Raw genomic sequence first — 11,310 nt, forward strand, 5'->3', positions numbered from 1 at the left:
AGAATGCGGCAAAATTATATTACTTTATACTATATTAATCTTATAAATCATATCTTATTAGCGTTTATGTTTCTTTATTATAATAAAATAAATGTTAATTATAATAATAATAATAAGTACTAATAATAAATAAAATATATTATTTTTTAATTACTTTTACATTTTTTAATTTAAATAACTTTATTTCCTTAAAATAAAACATAGTTTCTTTTCACCACGTGTCTTAAATAAATAGGTATTTTCGTTCTATTTGTGTGTTAACACGATTTTGAGTACAACGATTTGAAGTCTCTGAGTAAGGGGCCAGCTGCATTTAAGTCTCTGAGTAGGGGGCCAGCTGCACATGGATGCACTCAATTCTGGTTTGACAGGAAGAAGAGGACTGTTTCTTCCAAAATCTTCATAGATTTTATTTTCAACTATATCGAAAATATTTTTTTATTCTTAATTTTAAAGTAGATTTTGAATTATATAATTTTAAAGTTTAAAAAACTTCTAAATTATATAATTCAGAAATTAATCATAATTAATCATTCATTTAAAAAAAAAATCAAATTATATAATTTAAAAACTAATTACAAATTTTAAAAAAAATTAAATTATATAATTCAAAATATTATAAAAATATATTTTTTAAAATACCAAATATTACATGATTTTTGGCGGGAAGAGAACAGCACGGTCTGTCACATTAATTACACTGACATTTTCCTATAAATATAATCTTATTTAAATTTATATAGAATGGACAAAGTTAAAATAAATTATATGGAAGGGTAAGTTGTAGGAAGATTTCAATCGTATCCGATGAATATTGTTCATTTGGAAAGAAAGAAAACAATGATGATATTTGTTTTTTATAATTTATTTGGAAAGAGTGATGAAAGGTGAAGAAATAATCAATTTCCTTTTTTAAAATAGCGTAGTGATTTGTAGAGAAAACCTTATAATATTTTTTTTTTACTTTTTTAAATAACTATGTCATTCCATGGTATTAATATTTCTAAACAATATTTTAATTACTGAAAATAATATTTTTAATATATTAGAACAATATTTTAATTTAAAACAATTATAATTTATAAATAATTAATCTAATGTTGGCTGCAAGGCCGTCAACATGTGCTCATAGCTACCTTTTCAAACCTGTCAATAAACTTTCTTAGGGACTCTCTATTCTCTTGATAGATACCAACCAGGGCGATGAAGGTCAGGTGGTGTGGTCGGTTGGTGGCGAATTGTGTTTCAAACATGGACCACTAGTGTTGTGAAGCTATCAACAGAGTTGGGAGGGAGTTTAGTAAACCAACTCAGGGCCCCTTCCTTCAACGACGTGGGGAACACTCGCCATAGGATCACGTCTTCAAAGGTGTAAAGGCTCATGTGCGTGGTGTACGCATCCATGTGCTTGTCCGGATTGGTCGTGCCATCATAGCGCTCCCTGTTGAAGCCTTTCCACTTGTTTGGCACTGGTACCCCGATTATGGAATCGGTGAAAGGATGTCGCAGACCGAATTGAGGATTCTGGTCGTTGAGGCCAACTTGTTCGGGTAGGACTCACTATTCACCTCTTGGGTGTGGATCTTGTCCTTCGACTCCTCAGAGTCTTGGGGCCGGTGGGGGTGGTGAAGGACTTGCCGACAGGGTTGGTCGGTCCAGCAGACAGTCCCATTCCCCGAACTTCTTCTTCATCTTTTCATTCTCCTTTCAGAGAGTAGGATTTCATCCTCATCCGTGCGATTTCCTCATTCCTTCTTTTCATGTCAGTCATCCCCTTTGAGTTTCTTTTATCTTTATCTTATTTTGTTTTGTCTTTGTTTTATATCTTTTATGTTTTTAGTTATTATTTTTTTTTCTGTCATTCTTTATTTATTTCTGTTTTTTGTTTTTATTTTTATTGTTGTTGTTTTTATTTTCTATATTTATTTATTTATTCATTTTTCTTCTTCTTAATTTTAAGCATTAAATGTAGCATTTACATTAGTTGTTTTTAGGATTTTGCATTTAGGGTAGACACTTCAATATTATTTGTGTCCACTACTAACTAATACTAATTGACTTTGATTTTTTTTATAATTATGTATTTTTCTTCATTCTTAAAAAAAATTAAAGTAAACATTTTTAATTTATTATTTTTTTATTTTGTAAAAACTTATTTCTTTATTCATTAATTATATTTATAATTATTTTAAACATTAAAAATATTTATTTTTTTAATGCATTCAAAATTAAAATTATAAAAAAAATTAATTATTTATTTTTTACTTTTGAAATGGTGCTAGATAAGAAAATAAAAATAAAAAGTGTTAAAGAGAGAAATAAAAACAAAAAGATACTAAATAGTGACTGGATGGACCAAATTCTTCTTTTAGAGGAAGAAAATATAGATTCTTTATGAAATGATTCTTTATGAATAAATCATAAATTAACCAACTTATCAACAAACTCATTCCTTTCACGGAAAATATGAGAAATCCTAAATCTGATTTTGCATTTCATCGATTATCGATTATGAAACATCCACAGGACATTAATCATAGCAGTAAATGCAACACAAACACAAAATAAAAACCTATAAATTCCCTCATACTCCCACCGAAAATACCTTCACAAGTAGCAAGTCCAAGATACCGCTATCAGCCCCATCAATGTTAATTTTAACCCAGTCTGGTGAATGAAACTCTCATCTAACAGGAATAAGAGGAAAAACTTTACCACTACGAGTATTAATACCGAAAAACTTAATCAAATTTAAATCCAACATATCATTCTTCATTGAAGCTTTTGACGAATTTCCCATTAGATAAGTTAAATATTTAATTACCAAAATAGTCTTAGAAACCTCAATCTTATTATGAAATCTATCATAATTCCTCATACGCCATATCATTCAAATAGAAAAAGTCATCACAACAAGCTTAATCAATTTAACTCACTCTTAATAAATGAAATAAGATCATCCTTATTAGAAAAATAAATGATAAATGCTGAATAGATTTCTCATGATTTTTGCAAAGCGTACACATAAACATTTATGCAAACTTTTATTCTTATATATTGATACGTAACCAACCAGCTGTCCAATAAAAACTTTACAGAGTATTCAATGTTTAAAAATGAGTTAAATGTCGATAGATAAAGGTTTGTTTTGTTCGGATATTAGAAGTTTTTGATAGTTCATTGTCCAAATATTCATTCATTGGCAACTCATTTTTTCTACACCGATTTTAAATTTTTTAATATTTTTACATTATTTATTTACAATTTTTTTTAAGTGCAAGTTGTATACAAATCTGTTGCTTGTGAAGTATATTTTTTCTTATCAAAATCATTGTGAAACAATGTAACATCTTCCGAGGTAACATCTTCCGAAGAGACAACTAAGTAGCTAAATAACAATAACCAAATACTTTAAGAAAGATACCACTAGTATTATTATATAGAAGTGACAAGTTAATCCATGACTTAAAGAGGAGAAAATCTTCCCTTATATTTAGATTATAAATTTCAGATACTCTCAACACCAAAAATTCATATATAAAACTTTCCCATTCTGCAGATAATCTATCAGTCTCTGAGGAATCTCAAACCTCTAGAAGACAAGTAATAGTGCAATAGTTCTAGTTTCTTACACTCCCCCAATGGCCAACCAAGAACATGATCTCCCTCTCTATGAAAAAGTTTGGCTCAAACGCACATTACAAAGAGTGATGGACACCTTCATGTTATTCCTCCTCTTCTTGCTTCTTAGTAACCGACTTTTCTCATCTAATACCTTCACTTTCCCATGCTTCCTTGCTTTCATATGCGAATCTTGGTTCACCTTCACTTGGATTGTCATTCTCAACTCCAAGTGGAGTCCTGCAATCACCGTAACTCACCCAGATCGTCTCTTGCAAAGGTACATGATAACAACAAAGCAATTGGTGCTTTCTGTTTTGAATCTGGTTTCCTATTCCAATCAATTTTTTCCCTTCTTCCAGAAGTTGCTACTTGGTAAATGCTTATTCTTGGTTTTTAGTGACATTCATATGATGATCATACAGTACTTGTACATTAATTCTTTTAATCTCAATAGGATTCAAGAGCTTCCACCAGTGGACTTGTTTGTTACAACAGCAGACCCTGTACTTGAACCCCCCATTATCACAGTCAACACTGTTTTATCTCTTCTAGCCCTTGATTATCCTACAAACAAGCTAGCTTGCTATGTTTCTGATGATGGCTGTGCTCCTCTTACTTTCTATGCCCTTGTGGAAGCCTCCAAATTTGCTAAGCATTGGGTTCCTTTCTGTAAGAGGCATAACATACAAGTGAGAGCACCCGCCAAATACTTCTCTGATGTTACCATAAACAAAAATGAAGACTCACTTGAATTCAGACAAGAATGGTTACAAATGAAGGTAACTGCAATAACCTTGCCCTGCATTATTAAGATTAGGAGATGTATAATATGTTTGAACTTCCAAATACTCTGACAATGAACTACAGAGTTATTTGTCTTTTTGTATTTTGCAGGAGATGTACGACAATCTAAGCCATAAAATAGAAGAGGTGACTCACAAAACAATTCCATCCCAACTTGATGGAGAATTTGCTGTTTTCTCAAATACAGAACAAAGAAATCATCCAAGCATAATTAAGGTGACAGAAATATCATGATTCTTAAACTACATAGAAATTAATGTTTTAGAATAAAAAAGTATCTTAATAATTAATGTTATAAGAAACAGAAAAAGCTTCAGTAGAGATATTTTCACGAACTATGTTGGCTACCATAATTTATAAAACATACGAAAATGTCAGAAGTGTTATATCATAAATCTATTTACATTACCATTTCTATTCTTTCCTATTTAGATTACCCATTTTACTTCTTTTCTGAGATGAAAAAGTAAATCTTCCACCATACGAACATGTTTTCAAACAGTCAAATTTTACATACATCTTTCTAATATCTATTCCTATGGAAGTTTCAGTGCTTGCATTGCACGTCTAAAAACAAAAAAGCACTTATTTACATTACGTATGAACAGGTTATATTAGAAAACAAGGAAGGTCTCTTTGATGGGTTGCCTTACTTAATCTATGTATCCAGAGAAAAGAGACCTCAGTACAATCACAATTACAAAGCCGGTGCTATGAATGTCTTGGTAATTTTGTTAACCGATTTCATGAAATTTTGATTCTCATTCTTTCAAGTTAACCACAAATGTAATTTGAAATAATAACTGATACGTGCAGACAAGAGTCTCTGGATTGATGAGCAATGCTCCTTTTATGTTGAACGTAGACTGTGACATGATTGTGAACAATCCCAAGATTGTTCTACACGCTCTGTCTATTTTGATGGATTCACAAAAAGGGAAAGAAGTTGCTTTCGTTCAATGTTTCCAACAATTTATCGATGGAATAAAAGATGACCCTTTTGGAAATCAGTTGGTGATTGAATATGAGGTGTTTTTCAGCTTTAAATAAACTAATCTAATGATGTCAATAGTGAAATTTATGAACCAAGGAGCTTTGTAAACCAACTTTTTCTTGTTTTGTCTTATGCAGTACATAATACGGGGCATGGCTGGACTTCAAGGACCTTTATATGCAGGAACAAATACCTTCCATAGAAGAAATACTATTTACGGTCTTTATCCTCATGAAATTGAAACCGTTATAAAAGGTCCTTCTCACAAAATCTCTTAATTCAATATATATCTCAAAGTTTGCTTTGGATTAAAAGTTTTTATTATACAAAATTTTGTGTCAATCCAAAACTATGTAATGCTTAGTTAATGAAGACATGCAATACATATTTCTAAAATAAATAACAAATACAAGGATAGTTTGGTTGTTGATTCCTAAATAGTGGATCCAACACATGTTTATTATTTTGTATCTTCTGCAGGAAAATCAGAAGAAAATATATTAATACAACAATTTGGAAGCTCAAAAGAGTTCATCAAATCAGCAACCCATGTTGTGGGAGGGAGTGGATATTCAGCTAATGATATTACTCCTTCCAACTTTATTGAGGCAGCAACCCAAGTTGCTAATTGTGAATATGAATGTGGCACTTTCTGGGGTAATCAGGTACATAACAGAAAAAAAAAACCTTTTAGACAATAGTAAACCATTTTTTGCACAAATGAAGTTTTGTTAACTGCAATTTTGGAAACTCTAGTTGGGCTGGTTGTATGGATCAATCTCAGAAGATGTACCAACAGGTTTGAATATTCACAGAAAAGGTTGGAGATCAGAGTGTTGTACCCCAGATCCAATTGCTTTCACAGGATGTGCTCCTGGAGGATTACTCTCTACAATGATACAACAAAAGAGATGGGCCTCAGGCCTTACTGTAGTCTTTTTTGGAAAGCATTCTCCTCTTATGGCCATGCTCTTTGATAAGATCCAATTCAGGACAGGCTTGTCTTATTTTTGGTCAACCAACTGGGGCTTGTGTGCTGCATTCCTAGTTTGCTATGTTGCTCTAATTGCATATTGCATGATTGCAAACACCAGTATCTTTCCTCAGGTTTGATTCAAATTCCAATCCAAGTTTAATATTATATGCTATGCTAGACAATACAAAGGATTCTTAATTTTGTTTTGTTTCAGGGACTTGGCCTTTGGATTGCAATTTCTCTTTTTGTGTTTTACAATATACATACTCTATTAGAGCACCTTACAATTGGGTTGTCTATAACAAATTGGTGGAACAATCAAAGAATGTGTGTAATGAGAACCACGACTGCATGGTTTATTGGATTTTTAAGCGCTATGCTTAAGCTATCAGGGATTTCAGATACTGTGTTTGAAATAACAGAGAAGGAACACACAACTTCTGGTGCTGATGGAAACAATGCAGATGCTGGAAGGTTCACATTCGACGAGTCTCCAGTTTTTGTGGTAGGCACGACGATTTTGTTGGTGCATTTGGCAGGCATGGTGATAAAGTTATTGGGGTTGCAACCAAGTGATAGTGGAAATGGGAGTGGAATAGGAGAGTTCATTTGTAGCACATATCTGATAGTGTGTTACTTTCCATATTTGAAAGGGTTGTTTGGCAGAGGAAAATATGGGATTCCCTTAACCACCATTTGCATGTCATCCGTGTTTGCATTAGTCTTTGTGCAACTTTGTAGAAGTAATATTATGAGTTGATAGAGTTGAACTTTCTCTTGATATGCTTCTCATATTTTCTTTATTATGTGTTTATTATTTCTGAAGTTTGGTTCACTAAGCAAGTCTATTAAAAGTTATCTTGTTGAGAACCATGTCGTTTTGCTTTGTGTTATATCCCTCTCTCTCCTTATGTTCTGTTTCCTTCTCCCTTCTTCTTTCACTGTCATGCATAAAAGTTTTGGGAATATGTAATATTTCTAGTTTTAACTCTTATAATTAAATATTTAAATATATATATATATATATATATATATATATTGCATTTTATCTAGATAAAATATTGAAAAATAAATAAATAAAATTTAAAAAGTATTACGATTAAGGAAAATAGAAATGATAAAAAGAAATTCGATGCAATATTTTTCCAACATAATGTATTGGAATTATATTATTTAAAAATATTTTATTTTAAAAATTGAAGAGAAAATAAAAGGTAATAAGTATAAATTTTCTAAAGTTTTTTCTGTAGAAAAGTTTAATCTTAGTACATGGAATGTGTTTGAAGAGAAAGGAAAATGATATGATAGAAAGAGTGAGTTTGAGAGTAAAAAATTTGAGAAGTTGGGACATAGAGAAGATAAGCTAAATATCAGTCAAACTGAAGCAATTTTTTTTTTTGGTTTTGACTTAAAAAAGAACACAATCTCACCCATGTCTAAGGTCTTCATCAATAAGAGTTTTGTTTTTTTAATTCTTTGTAGTAGTTGTTTTTATCTTCTAATATCCTAGAAAACTGGTTTTTGTGAGAAGTTGTACTTGAACGCATGATTGAGAGTCTTTCTTGACACATGCTTTACTAATTAGTTTCAAGTTGAATCTAATTGACGCATGTTCAATCTGGTTTAGCTCTGTTTGAGAATTGAGAAATGAATAATCTTTAAAGAACCTTTGAGGATTTCATTGGTGGAAGAACATCGGAGTCAACCTGCATTCTTTACTGTTTTAAATCCATTTATGTTTTCCTGCTTAACAATTGCAATCCCTCTTCCTTTTCTGATATTGCTAATTTTCATTGCTTGCAGATAAGTTTTGATTTCTGTTCACCGGACTCACGGTTGGAATCGTTGGGAGACAACTTAGGGTCATTTAACCACTTCTACATTATCATCTTGCTAGCATTATAAAGACTTTCTACGGCAAGTGTTCCGCGTTGTCAGAAGTAATAATTTGTCCCTAAGGACAAATATCAATCCCACAAGGAACAATTGAATTATCAAGTACAATACTCAATAAATATAAAAAAGAACAATAAAAGAAAGTATTGAAAGTGGTTGTGTTGGCGATGATCAATAAGAAAACAAACAAAGAATTTGTCGCTTCAAGTAGGAAAAATAGGGATTAAGTTTCATTTGTCACACTCTTATGTATTTTGATTAGCATGTTAACATTATGATCTTTGATTGAAATTGATGCCTGTATAAAAGTCATTTATATCGATTCCTCGCATATAAAATTATGAAGAATGTTCCCTAAATATCAATCCCTCGCATATTTATAAAAATAAATTATAATCAAGTTCAGATGTTAATAGCAATTAACATTTCAAGTCTATTCCTAACACTCAAATATGTTAAGTATTTTTGTTTAGGTCAGAACCCTAAAATTACTTTCCAGTCAGATTTAAGATTTTCAAACATGTCACAAATATTTAGAATCAAAATAACAATATCAATAATCAATCAAGAATAAAATATTATATCATATTTAAATATCACCTCAATACATAAGAGTTCGAATAGATTACTCCTAATCTCAAAGGGTAGAATTAGCCACGCATATTTCTAGCACCTTCCATTCTCCCAACTGGTTACAAATCACTCGATGGTGTTTTCTTCTCTATCTGACACACTATGGTTGAGCATCAAGCCCCCTATTTAACCTAATTTTCTAGGGTTAAGTGGCTTCTTACGTCGCGCCAATGTGCTTGTTGGTTAAAACATAAAATGACCCAATGTTTCTGGCGCTTTCTCGCTCAAGTGAGACATAGCTCGCTTGAGCGAGATGCTCTAATGCTGATTTGGGCTTTCTGTTCTTTTGTGCGTTATGAGGCATGCCAATTTTCTCCTTTTAGCTTATATTATTTCTCTTTAGCCCAGTCATATCCATTCTTCCCTAAAAACCTGAAATTAACACCGAATTTGGGAATAAAATGTTCTTATTCAAATAAAGATCATAAAATATGTAAAAAGGTATAAATTCATAAATTAGAGATTATTTTATATATATTTTACCAATTAATACTCATAAGTGTTTATATTTTAATATGAAATATTACTAAAATTAGACACTTATCATTTTTCGTAACTTAGAATCTTGCTTGTCCTCAAGCAAAGTAAATGAAAATATTGAATTTAAATATCAAACAACTTAATTCACTAAACAACAGATAAAATTAGATACTTATGATGCTTCCAAATTAAAATATAGAAAAATATAGACACAATATCAACTTCCAGGATCAAATCAAAACAAATAAATAGTCAAATTTACATGTTTCTTTAAGACCAAAAAAAACTTAACAAAATAGTCAAAATTACTCGTTTCTTTATGGATGATCTAATAGCGATCAAATAGTGGGTGACATGATAGACCCAAAAAATACTCTTGTTACTATAAACTATAAATGATTGTGATATGATATTAAGAAATGAACTTTAGACATAACTCAATGCTACAAAACTGACTTACGAGATGAAGTTTACGTATACTTATATACTGTGAATTGATATTATCTCTAATCGATATGAGATCTCCAATAATTAAAACAATTAGAAAAAAAGTATACCAATAGATATTCATTACCAAATACCATCTTATCTCTTTTTTAACAACTAATAAATGTAGAAAGGTAAAGTCCTCTGTTGAACTTCTAGTCTCATAGAATATGTAATCAAATTATAAAAAAAAATGTTATAGGGTTATTTTTAGTGTTTCTGAGAGTTTTAACCCCCATTAAGTACGTTAGCCGCAATTTTCTTTTCCCCTGGAAGATCTAGTGTCGCTAACGGATTACCCACGGTTTTTACGAACCCTTGGAAAATAATTACTTTCCGATAGTTCTTTGAAACCTCATTATTCCTAACGGTTTGGAAACCCCCATTATTTCTGGCAATTTGAAAACCCCTGTTACTTTTAGGAGGTGCATAAATAAAAAAAATAGGTGACAAATAATAAAAATGTTGAACCAAAATAACTCAACGATATCCATTCGTGTAAACTCATCTCATGACTAACAATTTTATAATTATAACACAACATATTACTTATTAAGTTAAGCTCGTTATATGACAGGTCCTACTATGATATAAAATAGTACAGTTATTTGCAAATATAACCTTTCACATTTTTTTTTATCTTGAATTAACAATTTTTTCCTTGTAATGAAATAACAGTCCTTTGTTGTACTTATAACATTAATATGGGTTCGTTTGTTAAGTCCTTCTCATGCTAGGTATCAAGATATAAAATAATACAATAATTTTAAAACTATATTGATTTTTTTCACATTCATGCACCACTTATTAGTTCACCTACAACTTGTATGAACCAATATGTTCTAACTAATTAGTTAACTGGATGATTTGAAATTCTAACAGGTTCTGAACCACCAGACATGCCTGGTCACCTCAATCAAATGATATTTTTTCCACTTCAAAAGTTCCCACACAAATTCATATATCAATTAAATTTAAATATAAACACAAAATATAATGAAATTTAGTTTTAAATAAGTTTGAAGGGTATGTTGTCATGACTAGTAAATAGGTGTTGAAACCAAAATACACTAGTAAATGATTCTTTAAATGGAAGACCAAGTTTATGGAGTCTATGCACATTGTGAACAAATAAATAGTTTGGAACATTCAAAAAGATAAAAATTACTAAGAAGAGACCCAACATATTTTAGCAATTTGGTCACATACTCTAAATGCCAATTTGTGTTGCATGGAACCTTGCTTGGAAATTTGGCATGACATGTCTTTATCCTTTTTCTTGATAGCCTCCTTTACGGCTCTCCTCAAACCTATACATGTTTTGTCATTGCACGTGACACTTCACAAAATTAACCAACCCCAAAACGAACCAAAGCATGATCAAATCTATACTTTTGACGTGTTCATTCATTCATAA

The 11,310-nt window shown here is 30.9% G+C and overlaps 1 protein-coding gene across 2 annotated transcripts; it reads left to right on the plus strand.

Moving 5' to 3' along the window:
- Positions 1-1,427: 1,427 nt before the first annotated feature.
- LOC137835562 (cellulose synthase-like protein H1) lies at positions 1,428-7,268 on the plus strand. 2 transcript variants are annotated; one of them, XM_068644125.1, is made up of 9 exons: positions 1,428-1,762; positions 4,079-4,403; positions 4,519-4,644; positions 5,037-5,153; positions 5,245-5,457; positions 5,560-5,677; positions 5,903-6,087; positions 6,179-6,529; positions 6,613-7,268. In XM_068644125.1, coding segments are annotated over exons 1-9 (1,983 nt in total). In that variant the 5' UTR covers positions 1,428-1,760; the 3' UTR covers positions 7,159-7,268. The 2 variants fall into 2 exon arrangements, with proteins under 2 accessions (XP_068500226.1, XP_068500225.1); XM_068644124.1 differs by lacking the exon at positions 1,428-1,762 and adding an exon at positions 3,473-3,901.
- Positions 7,269-11,310: the final 4,042 nt, after the last annotated feature.

This window comes from Phaseolus vulgaris, chromosome 5, assembly GCF_000499845.2.
Source record: "Phaseolus vulgaris cultivar G19833 chromosome 5, P. vulgaris v2.0, whole genome shotgun sequence".
NCBI lineage: Eukaryota > Viridiplantae > Streptophyta > Magnoliopsida > Fabales > Fabaceae > Phaseolus > Phaseolus vulgaris.

Coding starts and splice junctions, on each gene's coding strand:
- LOC137835562 (XM_068644124.1), top strand. CDS start 3,642: ATGGCCAACCAAGAACATGATCTCCCTCTCTATGAAAAAGTTTGGCTC. Junction 4,645..5,036: donor ATCATCCAAGCATAATTAAG/GTGACAGAAATA, acceptor ACGTATGAACAG/GTTATATTAGAAAACAAGGA. Junction 5,458..5,559: donor AGTTGGTGATTGAATATGAG/GTGTTTTTCAGC, acceptor TGTCTTATGCAG/TACATAATACGGGGCATGGC.